At 43.2% G+C, this 25,920-nt stretch overlaps 1 protein-coding gene across 1 annotated transcript in view; it reads left to right on the plus strand.

Moving 5' to 3' along the window:
- Positions 1-25,920, plus strand: part of AR (androgen receptor) — a 184,123-nt gene that overhangs the window by 149,953 nt on the left and 8,250 nt on the right. The window contains exons 4-6 of the mRNA XM_032227793.1: positions 76-363; positions 17,117-17,261; positions 23,085-23,215. Of these exons, the coding sequence (XP_032083684.1) occupies positions 76-363; positions 17,117-17,261; positions 23,085-23,215 (564 nt within the window). The remainder of the gene's footprint in view (positions 1-75; positions 364-17,116; positions 17,262-23,084; positions 23,216-25,920) is intronic.

Raw genomic sequence — 25,920 nt, forward strand, 5'->3', positions numbered from 1 at the left:
GTTTGGACACCCCTGATATAAACTGTCAACCAGTCATGGAAAGTTTTCTTAGAAACCTTTTTTCCCCCCTTTCAGCCCGCAAGTTAAAGAAATTGGGCAACCTGAAGTTGCAAGAAGAAGGGGAGACAGCAGGACCATCGAGCCCCACTGAGGAGCAAGCCACGAAGATGCCCCTAGCGCACATCGATGGCCTGGAATGCCAGCCTATCTTCCTCAATGTCCTGGAAGCGATTGAGCCCGGCGTGGTTTGCGCAGGGCATGACAATAACCAGCCCGACTCCTTTGGCTCCCTTCTCACCAGTTTGAATGAACTTGGAGAGAGGCACCTGGTCCATGTGGTGAAATGGGCCAAAGCCTTGCCAGGTAAGAAGCATTTTTGTGTACCCCCATCCAGCCCTGTCAAGATCCGAAGATGTAAAGCCAAGGGGAGGGTCTCAGGTGATGGAGGCACTCGGAGAGGGGATCTCTTAGACCTGAAGACTAGACTGGAGATTGAAAAAATTTAGTGGAAGAAGGATATAGCTAACATAGAACGTAGAATAATAAGGTTTGAAGGGACCTTGGAGGTCTTCTAATCCAATTCCCTGCTTTGTTATTGCCACAAAATCTTCATGGAATGGTCCCTGAGGGATTGCATTTATCTCAAGGAAATTTGATTGAGGGTACATGGCATGGATACATTCCTTGGTATCCATCAGGCTCCTGCTGACATTAAGGTAAAGGTTCCCCTCGCACATATGTGCTAGTCATTCCCAACTCTAGGTGGCAGTGCTCATCTCCATTTCAAAGCCAAAGAGCCAGTACTGTCCGAAGACGTCTCCGTGGTCATGTGGCTGGCATGACTAAATGCCAAAGGCACACAGAACGCTGTTACCGTCCCACCAAAGATGGTTCCTATTTTTCTATTTGCATTTTTACGTGCTTTCGAACTGCTAGGTTGGCAGAAGCTGGAACAAGTAATGGGAGCTCACTCCATTATGCAGCACTAGGGATTTGAACCGCCCAACTGCCAACCTTTCTGACGAAAAGCTCAGAGTCTTAGCCACTGAGCCACTGCTTAAAACTTAACATTTTTAAATGCAAAGAAAGGGCCAAGGGATCCATTGGCTATTGATATTTCTTGGCTTCACATAGGTCCTCTTGGCATTTGAAAGTAAAAATATAAAGGCTCTCAAAAATCAAAATGTGTCCTTGAGCCTAAAAAGATTGTCACCCCGAGAGCAGCCCTACAAGCCTCCCCTTGCCAGGGTTGTGCTAAGAAGTCCCTTCTGCCAGGCTGGGCTTTGTCTGCCTTGTTGTTTCTGGACTCCTTGGAGTAGTTACCTCCCTTTCTCTGGCCAGAGAAGGTGCAGCTTTACTAAAGTCTTCTTTGCTGCACAGGGTTTCTTGCTCAGGTATTATTGGAGGCTTCAATTTGATTGATTGATTTGTGCTCAACTTCAGTTTCTAATGCAAAATAGGAAAAAGGTTCACGTTCAAATATTACACAGAGTTCCTTCTTCCATTATCGTGCGTATTCTTTGAAATTAAATTTGGTTGCTTTCTTCCATTATCTGCTGTCAAAACAATGCATAAAAAGCAAGTTGGAGAGGGAAATCATACATAAGAAATCCATCAGTGTAAAAGAAAAGCAGAAGAAGAAAAAAACCCAATGCCACACGTTCCATAGAACAAATGAAAGAATCCAGTTTTTCAAAACATTGAAGGACCTTGCAGGACAAGATGCTCCCTGAGAAAATATAGTTCAGACAGCTCCGTGAAAGCTTCAGCCTTCTGATTCTTTCCCAAATGGCCTTTTCTTTATGCACCACATGCAAGCCAATCAAAATTTAATAGGGGCAGCTCATAATTCTATCCCAGTCTTTGTCCAAAAGACTCAAACGAGGCCCCTGAAAGAGTTTGTGTCACATAAAGTGCACAAGGTGACCCTGTCCCAGGAAGCTTAAAGGACCCAGAGACCACACAAAACCCCTCGCATCAGCCAGGACTCTTGCTCTGAAATGCCTTGAATATTAAGGCGCTAAGGTAATGGGGACCTCACAGGCCTTCTCCCTTCAAACTCCCTGACCCACCTGGGTTCAGCATTTGGAAACCTGGGCTGCTGCTAAAGTAAACATTAGCTATTAAGCCGCATCTCCCAGGTATTCCTAGGGAAAGGGGGGGGGCATGCCAGGGCCTGGGAAAGACAAGAGGACAAAGCACTCTGCAGAGCAGACCTTGGGGCAGGAGGCAGAGATTGTTTCACGTAAAAGGACCATTGGGGATGAGACATTTTGTGATCTGCTGAGCATTTTTATTGCCCTCAAAATTCCACCCCCCAAAAAAGGTTTTGCATTCCAAAAAGTGTTTTTTCCTTTAGAACAGAGGTGGTATTCAGAAAGTTCTTACCAGTTCTGGAGAACTGCTAGTGGAAATTTTGAGTGGTTTGGAGAACCGGTAAATGCCATCTCTGACTGGCTCTGCCCTCATCTATTCTCTGCCTCCCGAGTCCCGGCTGATCGGGAGGAAAGGGGGATTTTGCAGTATCCTTCCCCTGCCATGCCCACCAAGCCACACCACGCCCACCAAGCCACACCATGCCCACCAAGCCACACCATGTCCACCAAGCCACACCACGCTAACCAAGCAGAGGTAGGTTCCTACTAGTTCGGACTGGTTCGGACAAGTAGGTAGTAACTCTGCCTGCCCCTCCTCCGAACCAGTTCTCTCGGCATCGCCGTAAGGATCACCATCTTCTTTTTTGCTTCTGTACATGCGCAGAAGTATGTTTTTAGTACTGTTCATGTGTGCATAGTGCACATCAAGAGCGTGCACACACACAGCACATCTCTGAGCAAACCGGCAGCAGCCAGAACCCACTCCTGCCACCAGGCTATGCCCACAGAACCGGTAGTAAAAATTTTTGAATCCCACCACTGCTTTAGAGCCTGAGCTTTAGGGCTTTGAAGAGAAGTTTGAACTGTCACAGAGTGGGCCCCCCCACTGGTCTGCCCCCCCCCACTGCCCTCGCTAGGCAGCAAGGCCTGCAGCTAAACATTTCTGATAACTGCTGATCAGCTCAAAGACATTTTAGCCCATTGCTTCTTCCACAAAACCTCCTGACTCTAATTTCCCCTTGAAAAGAAGCCTAGAAGTTTACATACTTTCACTACACACAAATATGCAGCTTTGGGTCATTTTTCTGAATAAATAAGTGAAGGAGTGTTCTGGGTCTGATTAATTTCTTTAATTGGGTTCTCTTTCTCTGGGTTTGAGGCATTGTGTGAAGAACAGATTATGATTTAATGTTCACACAAGAATATTGAAAATTCAAACATGTTCAGAAACTTTTAAACCCCATTATAACTCATTAATTTGTATGATGAAAGAGGCATCTGCTTCCTTTTTCAATGTCACCTCAGACCTTCTCATAAAGTACTGCCAATTCTAATTTCTGCTAATTTTCATGAAAGCTGCATAGGAGTTATCAGTTTCATTAATCTCACTTTTCCATCAATGTTCAATTTGTACATATACCATGTTTCCCCGAAAATAAGACATGGTCTTATTTTCTTTTGTCCACCGAAATAAGTGCTTGGCCTTATTGTTGGGGAGGTCTTATTATTTTTGAGGTGCAAGAAGCTGCGAGTGTTGTCACCTCATGGCTGCTGCTGTGTTGCATTATTTTTGGGAAAGGGCTTATTTTAGCACATGCACTCAAAAGCCCAATTGGGCTTATTATCTGGGGAGGTCTTATTTTCAGGGAAACAGGTACCTTTCTCTGTGTGTATGCTTAAGCAAATTGTATTCATAAAAGAAAGAAATTCTACCACCTTCCTTGATTATTAAGCCTCCAAATATCTGCTGAAATGAAAATTAATGTAATTAAAAGGATTTGTTTTTGGTAGTTTTTGTACGCTCTGGGAGTACTGTCTGCCGGCAGCCATCCCACAATCCTAAAGCGTACTCCCAGAGCGGCAACTGCCAGAAGACTCGGCATCCTATCTCTATGCTTTGGAAGCCGCAGAAAAAGCCATGTGGCGGGCGGCAGCAGCAGTGGAGATGCCCTGGCTCTGAAGGGAGAGTTAGGCAAGGGCATCGTAACCCTGGGAGTCGTGTGAGCGGGGAGCGGAAAAGCTGCTCATGCAACCCACCTTCTCCAACCATGCAGAGCCCCATTCACTGATCTAGGGGCATTCCGAAGGCGCTGAGCCATGAACAGCACTCCTGCGACTTGGCAATACCCATAGGTCAGTGAATGGTGCTGTGCCCAGCTGGAAAGGGGAGTTGCCGGGCAGTTGCTCATGAGTGTGGTCATTTCATGCCTGCTTTGTAGCTACTGCGACGGCACAACACAGCCGTTCGACCCTGAGGCTGTGTCCGGCTCTTCGGGATCCTGCTCGCAAGAGAGCATCCGCCTGGCAACCCCCTCACCAGCTGGGCACAGTGCCACTGACTGACCTAGCAGTATCCCGAAGGTGCCAAGCAACACGAACGCCTTTGCCCCCCACCTCATTCGCACAGCTTGGCCCCTTCGGGATACCGCTAGGTTGGCAAGTGGTGCTCTGCATAGCCGGGGGGGATTGTCCAGGGGGCTTATTTTCAGGGGGGCTTATATTTTTGCCCATCCGAAAAATGTGGCATGACCTTAGTTTCAGGACATGTATTTTTGGTGAAAGACGGTAGGAGAAAGCCTGCATCATGGGAGCCAACCAGCTGAATGTGGAAAAACCGCTCCAACCAACTGAGAGGGTGTCTTTTATAGCAGTTTCTCCAAATACAATGGAAAGAACTTCCAGTGCTTCATCCACCAACAAAACCCTGCTTTCCACCGAGGAGGTAAAGTGATACCGGCGAGAAATTTACTGACATGAGAAACAGAAGAGTACAAGAAGCAACTCCCTTCCGGATGAACATGGATATGGAGCAGGGGTGGGTTCTGGCTGGCGTTACTGCCAGTTCACTCATGTGCGTGCACATGCACAGTTCAATGGAAATTGTTCTGCACATGTGCAGAAATTTTTAAAAAGATGCTGATGGCGACAACCGGGAAACCAGTTCGGAGGCGTGTCCAGCCTGGGTCACTGCCGGTTCTGCGACCCAGTTCCGGCATACCACTACCGGTTCAGCCAAACCAGGCCGAACTGGTAGGAACCCACCTCTGATACGGAGAAAAGATGACCCAAACTCATCAGATGGATATTGGCCGATTCATGTGTGTTCTGAACCAGTTAAACAATATTGCTAGAAGACAAGAACCCTTCAGAATATTACAAGCTACTGTAAAAGCCTGTAAAAGCAGGCAAGTTGACCAGCTGGAGAAGTACTAATCCTCCCTACTCATCCTTAACAAGCAGGGAAGGAAAAAAACAGGCAAGGAATGTCCATTGAGAAAGATCTGAAGTCATAAACCCTGGCCTCCGTCACCAGTATAAGAGTGACAAGAACGTGCTACAACCCATAAGGGAAGGGAAAATATCTCTAGCAAAAGTCTTGCAGGGTTTAGGAAAGATTTTAAAATAAATTGAAAGGAGGCAGCAGCCCAGACGTCAGTAGAGGAATGCTGGGCATTGGAACCGTAGCTGCAGATAATAATGGCAGAGGCAATGAAATAGAAAACTTACTTAGTAATCTTCAGCAAATGACAGCAGGGAGGCAGTAACCCTCCCCATGTGCAAGATCAATCACCAAGTCCACATCTGCAGACAAAACAGAGGAACTAGAGAGCTTCATGTGGGGAAGCAAATGGGACAAGTAGGATGGGTAGGTATGGTAAAAGCCTGTTGAGATGTTGGAGTAGAATGGAAGGCTATGACTTGTTCAAAGCAAAGAGACCCAACTGAAACCAAGGGGAATAGTTTTCAGGGCAAGATGTCATGTGCCTATAAAAAAAACCATGTCCCCAATTATGGAATTCAAGTTGAAGGCATCTGGGTGATGTTGAAGAGAAGGAAATGAAAAGGAATCTATTGTAAGGATTTGCTAGAGGTCGCCTGCTGAAGCAGAGGTGGATCAGAAGGTGTCTTTCTAAATCAGGGGAAAATCTAATGCCCAGGCATCAGACGTTACAATAAAAAAGATTCCACCTGGTCCTACCAGCCAATAGGAGATTGGACCCAGAGCATATCCTGCTGGATCGAACAGGATGGGGAGATGCTGCTGGAGGGAGATGGCCCCATAGGTAGCCTGGCCCCAAGCCAGGAAAGGCTTGAAAGATAACACCAACATCTTGCATTGTATCCAAAAGCAGCCTGTGTGGCCTGTGGAGCAGAGGTGTGACATGTGGCAAATAACCAGCATCCATGATGGCTCCCCCTATTGCATTTGGCACCAGGTGAAGCTTGCAAAGATTCTTTGAGGGCAGCCCCATGAGGAGTGCGCTCCAGTAATACAAGCAGGATTTAAGATGCCTTTTGAGCCATACATTATATGATCCTTCTTTAGTGAAAAGAAACAGGAGTGATCAGACAACACTCTGGGCTTTCCTTTCTGATTTACATGAATAAAGAAATTGTCAGTTCATCCAGGCAAATGGAGAAAATTTTAATTTTTGACTTGGATACAACTGCATTGAAACATTTGGGACTTAATAATCTAATGAAAGATTTAATTCTATTGATTCCTATTTTACAGAATTTGATGGGCATAACTGTGGTTTAGGAACGAAAACCTATCCCACCAGTTAATGAAGAAATGTGTACTAGAGCAATTCAGTTCTAATCAAGGTAGAACCAGCAAGTCCAGGAGGGCAGCCGTTGCTGCTGCACCTCAAAACTTCTAATCAGGCTTGAGGGGAAAGGGAAGTAGGAGGGGAGTGTTAGAGGGAGAAAGGAAAGTTGGAGGGGGTAGATGGGGTGTATGGAGGATGGAAGGGTTAGGTGGGGTTGCGAATGATGAGTTGTGTTTCCTTTTTTTGTTCGTTTTATCTCCTTTTTTTTTCTTTTCTTATAGTAAATACCCTGTATATAAGTGATTGCAAATGGAATGTGAAAAATGAATAAAATATATTTAAAAAAAAAAACTTCTAATACTGTTTTAATTATTCAGCCATATGTCATATCAGTAATATAAAAGAGGGGAAGTAAAATAGGGGGGGGGACTCGTAAGCATACCTGCTTCACCATCTTGTTCTGACCCAGGCTTCCTGAGAAAGCATAAATCACAATCTTAGTCCCCAAAACCCTCTTTTATTTATATGGCTGTGACCTATGGTCATTCACAGCCTATAATGATTCACAGACAGTCTGTGAAAGTTCTGATAGATGTCTGTTTGAGTTGCCGCAATCTTTCAGGGGAATGTTGATAAACACCCACCTTATCTCCTTTGGAATGCTGCCAGAGACCTAATTGTCAAATGCAGAGCAGGGCCAAACTGAGCACAGAGTGAAACAGAACTTTTCAAAGCTTGAACCGACCAGATGAACTAATTGCTTCCTGCAAAAGCTCATGCCCCATTCGCTCCTCTTTTATGTCTTATGGGAGGGGCCAATCATCTCCAAACCTTATTCCCAAATCGACCCTGTTTTCTTAATTGTTCTTGCCTTCTGGCAGCTCTGTGCATGCACGCACTGGAAACAAACTCCCACAGTTCTACTGCCTCACTGATGTTAGGCTTCGGAGGCAGCACATAACTACCAGATGGCCCTGACCCCCTCTCTGCCTCTGATGCAGAGCCCTTGTCTGAGCCTTCCCCAGACTCCAGGACTGGCCCATGTTCCTCCACAACCTCCTCACTCTACTGCCAGCTCTGCTGGGCACTGGCAGGCCACAACACATCCACACTCAAAACAGGGTGTCTATTAAGCTCTTTCTCCTTGTGCCTTCAGCTCTCCAAAGGAAGTGACTAGAACCAAATTGTTTAAACTGTTATAAAGATGAAGAATTGCCACCCATTGTGAAAGGATAACTTTGCATGGAAGATGTTCATTCTGTCCGTCTTACATTCCCAAACCACTGGTTTTTCTCAAAGTGTCATTTTTACTTTAGCTAAATAGTATTTTTTAGACCCTATTCCTGAAATTGTGAATAAGGATAATGAGAACGTCACCCTCTATTTGAGATTGTAGGTGTCATGTCACCATGACTCTCAAGACCGATGTCTTATTAGCAATCCCATAACTTGCTGGTGGTTCTTATCTCTGTTAAAATAGAGCTTTTTAAAAGTACTGCCTGATTATTAATTCCTTCTCATTTTGAAGTACTCATGTGGTAAATGTTCATTAAAACCTGTGGCCTAATTTAGAATGAAGCATCCTGGAGTTTGAGTGTTTGACTTTCCTGTGTCTAGCACATGGGTCCCCAAACTTGGCAACTTTAAGACTTGTGGACTTCAACTCCTAGAATTCTCCAGCCAGCTCTCTAGAACCGCATGTGGCTCTTTCATCCCTCTGCTGCAGCTCTCTGTCACCAGTCGGCACCACAATGTTGAGAGGAGCTTCTGGTTGGGGGGGCAGGGCACACTAGGAGAGGACTCTATGGCAAGGGGCAGATTTTCCAGTCAGCTCCATAATTGATAGGGCTTTTGGTTAGGACAGGTGGAGGAAAAAGGATGCTGCGCTAGGAGGAGACTCTATGGTGAGGAAACCAGACTTCCAGTCAGCTCCAGAATTGAATGGGGGTCTTCCAGTTAGGACTTTTGTGGCTCTTTGAGTGTATAAGTTTGCCGACCCCTGGGTTAGACCATCGTGGAGATACTTCATACTCCAAGAATCCGCATGTGATTGTGGTGCACCGGAACAAACAAGAACACCGTTCAAGAATGTCTCCGCAGAAAATGTCAAGGCACCTGGATCAGAATGAGGCAATGTGGCGCAGCCAGAATGCCACAAAAAGTCACCTTTGCAAAGTCTTGCCACCCCAGTTCAGTTGTGAGGCTGAGTTTATGAGAATTCAGCTATGAAACACACTTTCTCCAACTCTTCTCTTGCGTCAACTTTTTTGCTATTTCTTTAGCAAAATGCCAGCAAGCTTAGCAATGTATAGCAAAGATGGCAGAGCTGGCATATATATTGTGTTAGTGTCTTGTTGTCAGGTTTCCTAAAAATGCCCTAATTGATTCATGAGTATCGAGCCAAGTTTCAATATAAGTCATTTATTAGGAGCATCATTAGGCAAGGCCTTTTTGTAGTCAGATCTGAGCTTTGTTTGAGTTATAGCTGAACTTTACCCCAGTTCCTTCCCTCCCCTCAGTTTGTGTCATAAATCACATTCCCCAATGAGGTGCACCCCTCCCAAGTCTGCTGCAGTAATCTGAGATACGACTTTAGCCAAAAGTATGTGTGGAATGCGTTCCCCCTCTTCTCTCACTATGGCAACTTTAGGAATTGATACTTGTCTTCTCTTCTCCAATCTAGATGGTGGGGAATGGAAGTTATTTGGAGTCCCCCTTTAACTGCTATTTTTCTCCTCTTTTAATTCTGTGCTATTTCATACTACACTTGACTTGCATTTTTTGGCCTTTAAATGTGATGTTGCTTTTCTGCCTGTTGCCTTAAGTGCCCTTTAGGCTGAAATAATGGAGACGAATTGATATCTTCCTCACAGGTAGCACCAGGAGAGTTATAGCCAATGCCAGGTTTCCAAATAGCATCCAAAAGTAAACCAGAGTCCAAGGCAAAGTATTGCTCAAAGTTCCAATTTATTAAGAGAGCCATGTTGGCACATCTAGGAAAACCCAAATCAGAAAGGTTCCTGGTTTTCCCCACCCAGTTGAAAGTTCAAGATCTTGCCCAACCCCTCCCCAATCCATCCCATGGTCCAATCTCCCACTGTCGTGCCGGCAGTTCCACCCATCCAATTCACATCAGGTGCAGAGGTGCAGAGACAAAGGATGACCTTGGCTTTCTAGAAAGAATCTTTTTATGGCTACATATCATCTAACTCCATACAATCCCTCCTCCCATTTTCCCACAATAAAAAATGCATAGCAGAATAATAGAAAGTGTGGCAGGCCAAAGATCCAAAAGAAAAGATGGCTGCACGCCTGACAGCCTCTTTGCAACCACAGTCGTTATTGTTAAATGGATATTTTGTTCTCATTTATCAATTGGCAAGTAGCCAAAGGCATGCAGTGAAGCACAGCTTCCTTCGAAGCCCTCCTGCAAGGCAAGACTGGAAGAATTAGCTGCCTGTGAGGACCCTCCGTGCTGGCAGATGGAAGCTTCCTTGGCTGCCCTAGCAGGAGAGTTTGAGGCTCAACCTCAGCTGGCTCGGAGGCAGCCAGAGACACAGGGAGTTCCGGGCTTGGGGGAGGCTGCAGAAGGGACAAGATCTACTCCTTCCTATGAGGAGGCCTCAATAAATTTCTCACTGAAAGGAAAGAGAGAGTTAGAGTGTGAAGGGAAGAATTGTGTAACCATGGATCTCTGTGACTCTGGGATTTTGAACTGTTCTCTTCACACCTATCTCCTGCCTGTAGGCAAACTCAGCAGGGACCTGCCTTTTTTCTCTTCCCTTTTATAACATCATCGCAACCACATTGGCAGACTAAAAACTGGACATTTTGACAAAAAAAATCATCCTTTTGCTTTCTGATCAGTAAGACTGTTTTGTGAATTGTCTTTAAAATCTGTCATGTTAATGCGTGCTGTTAACTTTTTCAACAACAGCCGATCTCGGGCTGGTTGGGTCCTTTCTGATTACATTTGACAGAGTGGTTTATTTGGGCTTAATCTGATGCTGGAAGTAAGTTCAAGAGTTAGTGGGAGTGGAGAAACAAGAAGTAAAAGAAGGTGCAGGTTGACATCTCAGAATGGGAAGGTACAAGTGTGAACAACTTGGAGGGAAATTTTCTAAAACTCTGTGAATGAAGTACAGCTAGATGATTCTGGCAAAGATGCTGAAGCGGCATTCAGAGAGGCGAATAAACAAAGGTTTGGCCTTACTCATCATTTGTATAAAGAGGTAGATTTGTCTCAAGTTGTTCCAGAAATCAGGACCAGAAACAAGAATCTCAGAATAGAGTAGAGCTGGAAGGGACCTTGGAGGTCTTCTAGTTCTGCTCAAGCAGGAGAACCTTTCAGATAAGTGACTATCTAGTTTCTTCTTAAAAACGTCCAGTGATGGAATATCAATGATTTCTGGAGGCAAGCTGTTCCACTGATTAATTGTCCTCACTGTTAGGAAGTTTCCCCTTAATTCCAGACTGCTTTTCTTTTTGATTAGTTTCTAACCATTGTTTCTTGTCCTGCCCTCCGGTGCTTTGTAGAATAATTTGACCCCTTCTTCTTTGTAGAAGCCCCTCAAATACTGGAATACTGCTATCATGTCACCTCTAATTCTCTTTTTCTTTAGACTAGCCAAATCCAAATCCTGTTCTTATGTTTTCATCACCAGGCCTTTGATCATCTTAGTTGCTCTTCTCTGAACTTTTTCCAAGGTCTCAATATCTTTTTTGTAGTATGGTAACCAAAATTGGTTGCAGTATTCTAGTTGTGGTTTTACTAGGGGCTTTATAAATCACATAAACTTGAGTCTATGCCTCTGTTTATACAAACCAGGATTGTATTAGCTTTTTTGGCTGCTGCTGCACATGGCTGGCTCATATTCAAGTGATCATCCACTCGGACTCCAAGGTCCCTCTCACTCTTACTGTTTTTGAGCCAGGTTTTGCCTGATCTGTACTTGTATCTTTAATTTTTCCTACCTACATGCAAAACTTTGCTTTTTTCCACATTACAATTCATTTTGTTGGATAGTAAGAAAACAACTTCAAGCAAGGAAAAGGAAGTAGAGGTCAGCTGAACATCAGCAAACTTATCTTAATGTGAAGAGCCATTCACTAGTGGAACAGACAGTGGTGGGATTCAGCCAGTTCGCACCACTTTGGGAGGACCGGTTGTTAACTTTCTGAGCAGTTGGGTGAACTGGTTGTTGGAAGAAAGCATTAGGGCAGAGAACCGGTTGTTAAATTATTTGAATCTCACCATTGGAGGGAAAGGTCTGACTCCCTTTCTTGGGATATCTTTAAAAAAAAGGCTGGATGACCATTTGCACTGGGCATGATTTTGGACTCTGTGTCTAAAGACCCATTCCAATTCTTACATTCATATTCATTTCTCCTTTTCTCCTCCCACATGTCTGTATTCTATCTGAAGTACAACCTTTGCACCTCCTAAATGGAATATTTTGCATTCAACCTTGGGCGAATCCCATGGGAGACATGTTTTGCAAGCAAAGCGCTTGCAGAGACATCCAGTTCCCAATTTCCAAACCCTCCCAGAAAACTACCCAGACCATAAACTCTTCTTCCTGGAGAAAGATGAGAGTCAAGGCCTGAAGTCAATGATGGTGTTGTGCCTTGAGACAGATGGAGGGTGACTTGGTTTCAGCCTCAGGAAATGCAGGTTCCAGCTTTTAAAAATCAGATGTGACTTCATCCCATGTGAGAGATAACAGCTTGTCTGTTGGCTAGAGAACAGAATTGAAATTAATAGTGCATTTTCTTCTTTTTTATGTAAGGTTTAGAATATTATATTAAAACTTAAATGTACATGCCTGAAGAGCTCTTCTCTCTCCACCTGAAATGGAAACTGGTACACAGTCAACCAGACGTGGCTCTGCCTCTTGGCCTGGGGCTCCAATGCACATTGGAGGCAGTTGATGGACTAACAGATTAGCAGAGTTGGAAGGTACCTTATAGGTCATCTAGTCCAACCCAGCGCTCAAGCAGGAGACCCTACACCATTTCTGACAAATTGCAGTCCAATCTCTTCTTGAAATTCTCAAGTGATGAAGCTCCCACAACTTCTGAGGTCAACTCCTGTTCCATGGGTTGAATGTTCTCACTGTCAGAAAGTTCCTCCTTGTTTCTAAGTTTAATCTCTCCTTGGTCAGTTTCCATCCATTGTTCCTTGTCTGACCTTCAGGTTCTTTGGAAAATAGCTTAATCTCCTCCTCCTGGGGAAGCCCCTCAACTATTGAAAGACTGCTCTCATGTCTCCCCTGGTCCTTCTCTTCTCCAGACTAGCCATTCCTGGTTCTGCCCAGAATGAAGAATATCAGTTCCAAACAGATTAACAGAGTTGGAAGGGATCTTATAGGTCATCTAGAACAACCCACCACTCAAGCAAGAGACCTTACACCATTTTTGACAGATGGCAGTCCAATCTCTTCTTGAAAGTCTCAAGCGATGAAGCTCCCACAACTTCTGAGGGCAAGCTGTTCCATTGGTTGATTGTTCCCACTGGTAGAAAATTTCTCCTTATTTCCAGGTTGAATCTCTCCTTGTTCAGTTTCCATCCATTATCTGTCCTTCAGGTGCTTTGGAAAATAACTCGACCCCCCTCCTCTCTGTGGCAGCCTCTCAAATATTGCAAGGCTGCTATTGTGTGAACATTGTTTAACAGCTATTTAGAAAAAGAGCCATGGTGGCACAGTGGTTAGAATGCAGTATTGTAGGCTGACTCTGTCAACTGCCAGTAGTGCAATTCTCAGCAGTTCAAGGTTGACTCAGCCATCCGTCCTTCTGAGGCCGGTGAAATGATGAGCCAGATTATTGGGGGCAAGAGGCTGACCTTTCTAAAAATATTAGCAAAGGGTTTTTTATAATTAGTATTAATAGAATTCAAGTGAAATAGGAAATTATGAACTGAGATACCAGTGGAAAAGCAGGTAAAATGTGCTTGATGCCAAGGACTTATTAAGTGTGCTTTCCACTGATGCAGCATTAGTGTGATAGGTATCTCAAGATGCCATTTAGCTGATAGCTATTAGGCAGGCTTCCTGCAAATTCAGTGATATCCAAAATTGTAATTTCAGCTTTACACAAACCACAAGCTCTTAAGTCTGCTTAACTTTCATGCTTGTTATTTATGATTGGTAACTTCAGAGCTGAAACTGTAATGCTAGTAGTTTTTGAAGATGTTAAACTTGTTGGCTTTTATTTACCACAGATAGCATGAATTCCATCTCCAAATACGTTGTAATGTAATCTGTAAGAGAGAAACCTTAAGATCCTACAATTCTTGCCTCTGTTTGGAACTTACTTAGATGATGTTAAAGAACATCACAAGCTCTTATTTGTGTACAGATCACAGATTATGAATGGTTTGAACACTCTAAATTCTATGTTAATGTTAGCTACTCTATGCTGTCAAAAGCCTGTTTTCCAAGAATAGAAATTGATGCTGAAGAAATAGTGCCAAGAAAAGATTCTAGAAAAGAATCTTCTTAATTGATCCCCGAGGACCTAAAACTCTTGATAATTCTCTATCACAAAATTCAGAACGTCCACATCACACAATTTTCTGCATTGAAATTTATGGTTGTTGGTTCACAGGGAGAAGTCGGTACCTTTCCTGTTTTAGAAAATAACAAACCAACAAAGCATAAGACAATAAGCTATGCGGTGGTAGTGGAGCATCTGTCACCAAGGAAATCTATTTTTTAAAATTTTTTTATTTTTATTTTCATATAAGTATCCACAAGTATACCATTACATCTTAAAAAACACTATTATGTATTATCAAGTATTATATCAATTCCTCTCACTGTCTACCCACAACAACTCTCATTTGCTCTTCTGCTTTCCATACACCATATTATGCCCTATTCCACAGCAGCACTACCTCCTCTCCCTCTCTCCTCCTCCCTACCTTCTTCCTTCTCTCTACCATCCCTCATCTTTTCTACTTCCCCTTCCTCTCTCCTTCCCCTCTCGCCTCTTTCCACTCCTTCTATCACTCCTACTCTTTTCCTCACCTCTGTTTCCCTCTCTCCTGTCCCCTCTCTTCCCCTCCTTTCCCCTCCCTTCCGCTCTCTCCACTTAGCTTTACGTGGTGTATTTCAGCATCTGAGCAAACTCAATTTAATATCGGTGGTGTTAATAATAAATACTGTTCCAGTAATCAATAAAAGGAAAAGTATATTTTGGATTGCCCAAAATAACAACAATAACCAATGAGGTGCTACCTTGACATGGCAGCTGTGCCAGAGGTTCAACCATACTGCCAGGTCTCTTCAGAGGAGCCAGACAAAGAGTGTCTCTACTATAAAAATTATGATGAGACATTAATTTCAGAAAGCCATACCGGCTCGGATGTCAACCAGGTTAACAAGGTCCATGCTAGATGTTGGAGTTCCTGGACGTGTGATCCAAAATGGGCTACAGGCCTCAGGAGTGTTGGGTGAGTAACACTCAGGGCCAGCAGCTGGAGAACTCCTGGAAGGAAAGGTGTTTTGCCTGTCACAAATAAACAGTGAAATCAAAGAAATAACGATCTGTTATTACAGATCGAGTCCAACAAGAAGAGGATATTTGAAATCAATACACCAGTTCTAGAAAGAACATCATCCAGAATCAGAAATAACAGAACAGTGGCTGGCAGATCAATGTCTATTTATAATACGAAATAAAATATTCATAGGAGCAGAATTGGAAGAATTGCAAAGGTCTAGTCAGGGCAGAGAAATCAAAGCCTTCAAATCTGATCCTTCAAGAGTCATTCTCATCTCATCAGTTCATAAAACTTTTGGGGGGAAAATCTGTCTTCAGATGCATCTTGGCCAGTCTTGCTGTTTCAGCTTATGTGTCTTGTTCAGTGGTAGTCAAGTTTCAGCCTTCTTTATCTTGGCCATGTCTCTGAGCACTGAACACCTTGTACTTCTGGGCACTCCAGGTAGATTGCAGTCCTGGAATATGATGATATGGTCAAAATACTCACTTGCCTAATAATTGTGCACCCAGTGTATATTGTAAATCACCTTGGAAAGATGTAGAAAGGAAGAATAAGACGTAAATAGTTTCCAGCTTTGTAATGTTCAAATTTTCTCTTTCTCCGTGATCATTCATTTCAGCACTTTCGCCACCTTCTAAATGCCAAGAAAGTGAATGAAACATGCACTCATGTTAGCAATGAGCAACAAAAGTGTTGAAAAGTCTGAAAATCTAACTGATGCGAAGTTTTAAGTACAGCAAATATAATTATGGATTAAATACCTTAGGCAACACAGTATATTTTAATAATTGCAAAGGCTTAAGAGATGCTTCTAGAGTGAAGAGGAAAACACCAGTGAGGTTAAAATGTAATTTTAAAATACAATCTGTTTGGGGGGGCTGAAGTGTGACCTACACTACGTGGCATCAAATTACATGAACTTCCTGATAATTCTGCTTGAGAATATTCTGGGTTTTAGCAAGGCATCTTGGCAGATCTTTGACTTAATGCCCCTCTCCTCACATGGAGTTATACAGTCCAGACTGCATGCAACTCGGAATCCAAATAGTTCATGGTGTGAGCCTTTATTTTCTTTCTAATTTCATCCCTAATTAGAAGTCCTTTTTTGTGATCCCTGGAGTATAAAGAGAAAAATAGCTTGTTCTGTTATAACAACAGACAAACCTTCTGTAAGAAAATGTTTTGTGTATGACTTTTCCTTCCCTCACTTCTAGCTGCCAGATTTAAAATGTCACAGGGTGCAATAGTTTAGAGGAGGGCTTGTGTTGCATCATTGGGGGGGGGGGCTTCTAAAATCCTGATGCCCCCCCATGACATATAATTCTTAAGGCAAAGATTCCCCTGCACATGCATGCTAGTTGTTCCTGACTCTAGGGGGTGTTGTTCATCTCCATTTCAAAGCCGAAGAGCCAGTGCTGTCCGAAGACATCTCTGTGGTCATGTGGCTGGCATGACTAAATGCCAAAGGTGCACAGAATGCTGTTACTTTCCCCTACCAAATGTGGTTCCTATTTTTCTATTTGCATTTTTACATGCTTTTGAACTGCTAGGTTGGCAGAAGCTGGGGCAAGTAACAGGAGCTCACTCGTTACGTGGCGCTAGGGATTCGAACCGCTGAACTGCTGACCTTTCTGATCGACAAGTTCTAAATCTTGGCCACTGAGCCACTACGTCCCTTTTATAATTCTTATATATTATATAATTAATATTTTACTTAAAAAGTGAACGCTGCTCATGTGGAGGAAGCCTAAAGGGCCATTAACTTGGTTTAAACAAGGTTCAAATTGCCCCCATTAAACATCAAATTGTCCCCCTGTTGGGCGGGGCCCCCACATTGGGCACCATTGCTCTAAGGAGTTGGCCTCGCAGGCTGGAGCCCAAGCTAACAACCCAACTGCTCCTTGACCTGAAGGAAGAGCTTTGCCTCCATCTGACTCAACTTTTCTGACTTTTCTTCCCAGGGTTCCGCAACCTGCATGTAGATGACCAGATGGCCATCATTCAGTACTCCTGGATGGGCTTGATGATTTTTGCCATGGGATGGAGGTCCTTCACCAATGTGAATTCTCGGATGCTTTATTTCGCTCCAGATTTGGTCTTCAATGAGTATGTTTTCTCTGTTTCATGTTAGACCTGATTAATGTATAAAGTTGAAGAAAGTGGAAAGGATGTTATCCAGTTGTTTGCTTTAAGAGACAGCCAGAGGAAACCACCTCCTTTCTTCAGGCACGGCAGGGCAAATGAGCCACAAGGCCAAGAAGCTGTTTTCAGTGAAAAGGAGGAAAGGAAGTTTATGCAAGATCAACATTTCTGAGCTCAAACTGTGTCTGCTTGACTTGTTTCAGGCAAATGTTCAAGGTTTTCCTTGAATGCAATGTCACTGAAATTGGGTGAGATTAACATTTGCACAGGAGTCAAAAGGCAAAATGTGGGGCTGCACAGTATGAATTCTTGGTAACATTTGTTTTGTTTCACATACTCTCGTCTTCTGAGAGGCAGTTGTAGAGATCAAAATTTCTGGAAAGTAGATGAGTCAAAAAGTAGAACTCTAAGTCTAAACATGAGCTATTTTCTAGTTAGAAGTGTTTAGTAAAAATATCTTCTGGAGAAATGTTTAAGTGTAAACTGAATATCCATTTTCCCGGCATATGCTATATTTTCTCAAGGGGACAAAGACTGCTCCTTTCCTTATATTTGTGCATCCTTTGAAATATTCCATCTTTTGTTGATCTCTACCATAAAATGCTGATGCTTCAGATGCCACCTTGGAGGATCAAAGTCCTGTAAAGCAATACACCACCTGACATGTAGCTATCCTGACTCAAGCGTGCCCACTGTTTTCTGCACATTTGGCTTCTCTATCCCAGGTCTTGGCCAGACAGAGGACTTCCCATGTTCTCTTCTTCTTAGCACCATTTGTCCACCAAAGTTTCTGTATGCAGTTCATGCAGGGGTGGGTTCCTGCCAGTTCTAACCTCTTCTAGAGAAGAGGTTCCACAAATCTACCGTGCCAGCTCCCTCCCCCCGCCCATCCCCACATCATCAAGATGAAGAGCGAGAGGAGGAATCCTGGGAGTTGAAATCCACAAGTCTTAAAGCTATCAAGTTTGCACACCTCTGGGGTTTTTTTCTAAAGGGTTAGGGGTGCAAGGGTCTTGTAACTTGACAGCTTTAAGGCTTGTGTTCTTCAAATGCCAGAGTTTCTGAGCCAACATTTTGGTTGCTAAGCAAGAGCGTTATTAAGTGAGTTTCACCACATTTTACAAGTTGGCCATGCCCACCCAATCACATGACTGGCAAGCCATTCCCACCCGGTCACATGGTCGGCAAGCCACTCCCACAAAGCAGGCCACACTTACAGAAGAGGTTCTCAAAAATTTTGAAACCCACCACTGAGTTCATGCATTCAGTTCTTCAATCCCTGGGCCTCCATTGGAGAAGGATTCAGGTTGACCATTGTAGCCAGATATTACAGAGCAGTAATGAATTTCCAAGAGCTACCTGTGTACTTTGCATTCTTGTTTTCAGATGACCCTGCCTGAAGCTGCATGTGCCATAAGTGGCAAGATAACAGGCACTACAGCCTTCTGGGAGGGCACATTTCAATAAAACCTTTTATCTGAACAAAACAGTACAGTTGAAAACAGCTTAGATCAGAATCCATGGGGTAAATTGTCAGGGTGACAGAGAAATTCAGATTTGTACTTTCTTTTACTTATGTATTTTGCCATATTTTCTAGTTAGTGGTTATTATATTATATTATATTATATTATATTATATTATATTATATTATATTATATTATATTATATTTTGTGTTCTGCTATGGTCTAACGGTCAAATAATGAAGTATTATTCATAAGGCACTTTATATGGCAAGATCCATTTCCAAGGCTTGTTCGCTGGCCATTACAGTGTGGCATATTTGTAAGAATTTACAGGTTATATAATAACTCTGGATCATCAAAAAACTCTTATAAAAGCTTCCTTCATGATATTTTTCCACCCTAAGAATAATTATGGAAATAGGAAGGGCGGGGAAGGAAATAGGTAAGTAATAGATATTTTGGAAGAACTGCTTTTGTTTGTTTAGTCATTAAGGCAGCCACATTTTCTTTCAAGATACTAAGCAAGCATGAAAATCAAACAACTTTAATGAATGGACTCATTAAAACAGTCGTACAATGTCAGCCATACTGTTAATACCATATATGCTTAGAGTTATTTAGAAACTTGGAAAAAAGCATGGCTGCTTTAATGAGCAACAGAGACAAGCTTGTGCTCATGAATGTTCCAAAGCATTCTTTTAACTCCGTGTGAAGTGACGATGAAATCTGATGAAAAAGGATGCTAGGCAGTGACTGACTGCACACTATGGTGGGAAGAGAAGAGAAGAAGACATACTTGCTGGTGCAACAGGTCTATTCCTCTCATTTTGTTAGATGGACCTAAACTAAATATAACACTTTTATTACACCAAGGTTTCTTTTGAAAAATGTTTCATAACATGGTGATTATTCTGTCAGCTCCAACCTGTAGCTTCCTGGGTATCTTTCTGGTTTCTTGACATCTACATATTTAGAATACTCTCTTGAGTGATACCTTCCAGCAGCTGAAGAGGCAGTAATGACATGAGTCTTATCCTTTCAAGAATCCATAGAGGTCTGCAAAGCCTGTTATGAAAGAAGAGGGAGAGATATTTTGCAAAGAGAAGAGTGCACCCTCTATGGCACTAGATCAGGACAAGTAATGACCTTGTAACGCTATGGAGTTCATTTGATAGACAATCATGGTTCCTTAGCACCACACCCAGTTTTTGTCAGCACATTACAAAAAACATGTTGAGGCTTTGGAAAAAGTGCAGAGAGAAGCAACTAAGATGATTAAAGGCCTGGAGACTAAAATATATGAAGAACAATTGCAGGAATTAAGTTTGGCTAGTCTAAAGAAAAGAAAGACCAGGGTTGACATGATAGCAATATTGCAATATTTGAGGGGTTGCCACCAAAAGGAGGGGATCAACGTATTTTCCAAAGCACCAGAAGGCAAGACAGAAAGCAATGGATGGAAGCTAATCAAGGAGCGAGGCAACCTGGAATTAAGAAGATACCTTATAACAGTGAGAACAATCAACCAGTGAAACGACTGGATGGCCACCTGTCTGAAATGGTATGAACATGGTATTGGACTAGAGGACCTCCAAGTTCCCTTCCAGCTCTATTTGGACTGTTTGATTGAATATTTGAGAGGTTGCCACAAAGAACAGGGGGTCAACCTATTTTCCAAAACACTTGAAGGCAGGACAAGAAACAATGGATGGAAATTGTTCAAGGAGAGAAGCAACCTGACAGAAATTTCCTGACAGTGAGAACAATAAACTAGTGGAACATGTTGCCTTCAGAGGTTGTGGGTGCCCCATCACTGGAGGTTTCTAAGAAAAGATTGGACAGTCGTTTGTCCAAAATGTTTTAGGGTCTCCTGTGTAAGCAGAGAGTTGGACTAGAAGAATCCAAGGTCCATTCCAACTCTGTTATTGTGTTAAAAAAAGAGGAAAGGGTGATATTACTTTCCAAGAGTCTTCAGTAAACAGCTACACCTAAATGCATGTACTGTATGCCGCCTCCTGCTGTCAACCAAAATCTTCCTTCTCCACAGAAGAGCCTGCAGCCTCAACTTCAACATAATAACATAATTCTAAGGATTTCCAACAGGTTTCTCTTAGCAAAAACAACATCATTTCTGCAACATCAGTTGGATTCTAGCTTTCTTTCCCCATTTTTTTATATTAGACACAAATGGCAGAATTCTGAGTACTTTTTGTGGGTGTTTTTCATTTTCTATGTTGTGCATAAATATGAGTATAGTTTTCTTGCCAAAAATTCTGGTTCTTTATGAAATATTTTTTTAAGTGATGGTAGCCCTACCTTGAAAAATTGTGTCCTGCTTGCCTCTGTTCTCCTGGCATCAGGCAATCTTGGATCTGTTTGTTCCTTTCTTGGTCAGGGTTTCCTTCCTATGACCTCCTGACCTTACATACATGAAGAAGATATGCCATCTCCATATCAGGAAAGTTCCTTCTTGACTCGTCACAGGCAGAAGCAGCCTCTGACAGTTTTCCCCATGGCTTTTGTCCATCGTGACTTGGTGTCTCTTTGAAATGAGTTCAGAACAGGGGTGAAATTCAGCAGCGTCTGACAGGTTCTGGAGAACCGGTAGTGGACATTTTGAGTAGTTTGGAGTATCCTTCCCCCAGGAGTGGGGAGGGAATGGGGATTTGCAGTATTCTTTCTCTGTCATGGCCACCAAGCCACATCCACAGAACCAGTAGTAAAAAATTGAATTTCACCACTGATTCAGACCCCTTTCCAATCAGAAGGGAAACTTCTGTGGCATCTCAGATGTCCAGGTGGGTGTTCAAATGGACTGAGCACTCTTTGGGCTTCCAGGGGTCTCTGTAGTTGGCAGATGCCACATCCATCTTTCCATTTCTTGGAGACAGGCGGGTATTTATCACCTAGATGATTTATAACCTTACTCAGCAAAAGTTGACGGCAGAGACATAACGTGGCTCAGTGAGTAGTAAGACCAGTGGGAATAAACTGCAGCTTGAAGATGGAAAACTCCTCCCGGGGAGGCACTGCTGCTTTGGTACTGGTTTCCCAAGCTGAGGGGCATCAGTGTTTCCTTGCTATACCATATTTTTCAGATTATAAGATACACCAAGATTTCGAAGAGGTAAGTAAGAAAAAAAATTGCCTTCCCTCAGCCCTCAGCAACACTCTGCAGGCTTCAGTAGGGCTGAGGAAAGGCAAAAATGCCCCTGTTTTTGTAAAAAACGGACCATTTTTTTGCAAAAACAGGAAGCATTTTTGCCTTACCCCAGACCTGCTGAAACCTGCAGAGTGCTGCTGGAGCGTGAGAAAAGGCAAAAATGCCTCAGTTTGTGCGAAAAATGTTGTGTTTTTTGCAAAAATGGGATGTGGGGATTCAGTGTATAAGACGCACTGACATTTCCATGCTCGGGGGTGCATCTTATACTCCAAAAAATACAGTAAGCGTTCTCATGTGAAATGACAGAAATCCCAGGAAGGGGCTGGTGAGAGTTTGCAAAGTGACAGAAGGGGGCTGAACTGGGTCAGAGCTTGAGGCTAGGAGAACCTTTGTGGAGGGTGGGGTCAACATGCACCATTATGTGACACCCCTCCCTTCAGAGGACTTGCATTGGATGGCAAGAAATACGAAGTTGCCCTCAAGACTGAAATGGTAACATTTAGAAATTTCTCAAATAGTGAAATACATGGAAGTTGGTCTTGGAACAAAGACAGATTAGTCAGCTGATTCCCTCTATGTCTTTTTTATTTTTTATTTATTTTAAAACAAACAAAAGCATATATATATAACATAAAAATATCATCAATTACATATCTATTAAGCATGTCCCTTGGTCACAAACATTTGTGCATCACCGCTTTCAGTTGCATATAAAATCAACAGTTATCAACCCAATATACATTAATACATTGATTATAATTATAAATCATATATTCAGTTTACTCTTATAATTTCTTCCTTCTAAACATGTATTCTAAAGATTGTATTCATAGGTATGCTAGCTATCTGTTACATCATTGTAAATCTATTTAATAATAACATATCTTTATGGTATCATCTACGTATCTTATTCTGGTATTTCTTGCAGTATATATGTAAAAAAGGTTCACCAACATTTTAGATTTGTGTATCATTACTTTCAGTTATATGTAAAATCATATCTATCCAATATATATAAATACATCTTTATCATTGTGTCTCATATATTCAACTATGATTATTGTTTCTTCATTTTAAACAAAATATTCTAAATATTCCATTCCTATATATACCAATATTCCATTACTTTGCCTATGTCTTTCTTCTTTTCTTCTCCCAGGTACCGGATGCACAAATCCAGAATGTACAGCCAATGTGTCAGGATGCGGCATCTCTCTCAAGAATTTGGATGGCTTCAGATTACTCCTCAAGAATTTCTCTGTATGAAGGCTCTGCTCCTCTTCAGTATTAGTAAGCTGCTAGCATTTTTCATCTACCTGTATTTGTACTTAGAACAAAACATAAAATAACAGGGTTGAAAGGGACCTTGGAGGTCTTTTAGATCAATCCCCTGCTCCAGCAGGAGATCCTGTATCATTCTGGACCAGGGGTGGGTTCCTGCCAGTTCTAACCTCTTCTATAGAAGAAATTCCACAAATCTACTGTGCTGTTTAGAACCGGTTCCAGTTCCCTCCCCGCACCCATCCACACATCATCAAGATGAAGAGCGAGAGGAGGACTTCTGGGAGTTGAAGTCCACAAGTCTTAAAGTTTGAACACCCCTGGAGGTTTTGTTCTAAAGGGTTAAGGGTGCAAGGGTCTTGTAACTTGACAGCTTTAAGACTTGCATGCTTCAATGCCAGAGTTTCTGAGCCAACATTTTGGTTGCTAAGCAAGAGCGTTGTTAAGTGAGTTTCACCACATTTTACAAGTTGGCCACTCCCACCCAGTCACATGGCTGGCAAGCCACTTCCACAAAGCAGGCCACACCTACAGAAGAGTTCCTAAAAAAATTTGAAACCCACCACTGTTCTGGACCAATGTCTACCGTCTCTTTGTGGAAACCTCCAGTGAAGAAGCACCCACAGTTTCTGGAGACAGGCCATTCCGAAGGTTCCTTGTTTAAATTTAAACAATTTAAGGTAATTTTTTTCCTTAGTTCTAGGTTGGATGTCTCTTTCCTGATTTTCTACCCGTTACTTCTGGTCCTGCCCTCAGGAACCTGGAAGAATAGGTTGTTCACCTCTTGTTTGTGGTAGCCCCTGAGATATTGGAAGACTGCGATCATGTCTCCCCTAGTCCTTCTTTTCATCAAGCTAGACATACCCACTTCCAAATTCCTGCAACTGTTCTTCTTATGTTTTGGCCTCCAGGGATGAAATTCAGCAGGTTCTGGAGAACTGCTAGCGGAAATTTTGAGTAGTTCGGAGAACTAGCAAATACTAACTCTGGCTGGCCCTAAAGTGGGGAGAAATGGGGATTTTGCAGTATCCTTCTCCTGCCACACCCACCAAGCCACGCCCCCAGAACTGATAGTAAAAAAAATGCATTTCACTACTACTGTTCCCTCTAAGGTGCGCGGCTGCGCGGCCGCGCACGTGGCAAGAAAACACCGCGCAGCCGTTTCTAACTGCGCGCAGTGATTTCTGTCACAGGCAGAAGGGGGATATCTGCTGCCGCCACCTCCTCCTCCAACAGCACTTCAGGATTTGCCGCCCGACACAGCTGAAGTGAAGCCGCCAAAGCTCCCGTCAGCACCCCCGCCCGTGGCAGTGGTGCCTCTCCCTCCACGTGGAGCACCTCCATGCTTTTGAGGAGCTATGAGGCCGCGGGACCTAGTAGGAAGGCAGCGGAGGGGGCGGGAGCAAGAAAAAAAGACCTCATAGCTTCTCAAAAGCACGGTGGAGGCGGCGGCAGGGGTAACCCAGAGCCCAGCTGAGGTGCTCCGAAGGGAGGGGAAGGCACCACCACCACTGCCATGGGCGGGGCACCTGCGGGAGCTTTAGCTGCTTCACCTCGGCTGCAGCGCTGGGCAGAAAATGTGTTGGTGATGTTGGAGGAGGAGGAGGCGGCGGGGGCTCGTTGGCATCTTCAGCGGCAGCCCTGCCCCCTGTGAAAAAAAATGAAAATGGATCCACGCAGATGACGTCGCTGCAACATGACTGGAGGAGGAATTCTGGGAGTTGAAGTCCACAAATCTTAAAGCTGTCAGGTTTGAAGACCCCTGGGGTTTTTTTCCCTAAAAGGTTATGGGTGCAAGGATCTTGTAATTTGACAGCTTTAAGACTTGCATGCTTCACTGCCAGACTTTCTGAGCCAACATTTTGGTTGCTAAGCAGGACCGTTGTTAAGTGATACTGATATTATATAACACTTTTAATTAAGCGGGTACCTTGAATAAACATAACTTTGAGTTTCAAATAATACTGATTTCGTTGTTGTCTTAGGTGACATCTGTGAAAAAAATTCAGGTGCTCAGGCATGAAAATATGCTGCTCAAACACTATACTTTTCTGCTCACACTGAAAAAAAAATTAGAGGGAACATTGTTCACCACTGCTCCAGTCCCCTAAACAACTTTGTTGCTCTTCTCTGCACTTTTTCTAGAGTCTCAACATCTATTTTGTTTGCTTGTTTCTGTAAATGATGCATGGTAGGTGAGATCCATGGTGCTAATGGGCAGGACCCCTTTAAGAAGCTCCAGCCTGCAAATAAGCTTTATCAGGCTAAAACATAGGAAGAAAGATTGCAGGAATTGGGTATGTCTAGTCTAGTGAAAAGGAGGATTAGGGGAGGCATGATAGCAGTCTTCCAATATCTGAAGGGCTGCCACGAAGAAGAGAGGAACAATTTATTCTCCAAAGCACCTGAGGGCAGGGCAAGAAGCAATGGGTGGAAACTGATCAAGGAGAGAAGCAACCTAGAACTAAGGAGAAATTTCCTGATGGTGAGTACAATTAACCAGTGGAACATGTTGCCTTCAGAGGTTGTGGATGCTCCATCACTGGAGACTTTTAAGAAGAGCCTGGACAACCATTTGTCTGAAATGGTATAGGGCAGTGTTAGCGAACCATTTTGGCACTGAGTGCTGAAATGGGAGCACGCAGGGGAGGGGGGAGGTAGTGCCGGAAACCGGCAGTGCAGCTCTCCAACAGGCGTACCAGTCACCTGGTCTT

This window comes from Thamnophis elegans, chromosome 12 (genome assembly GCF_009769535.1).
Source record: "Thamnophis elegans isolate rThaEle1 chromosome 12, rThaEle1.pri, whole genome shotgun sequence".
NCBI lineage: Eukaryota > Metazoa > Chordata > Lepidosauria > Squamata > Colubridae > Thamnophis > Thamnophis elegans.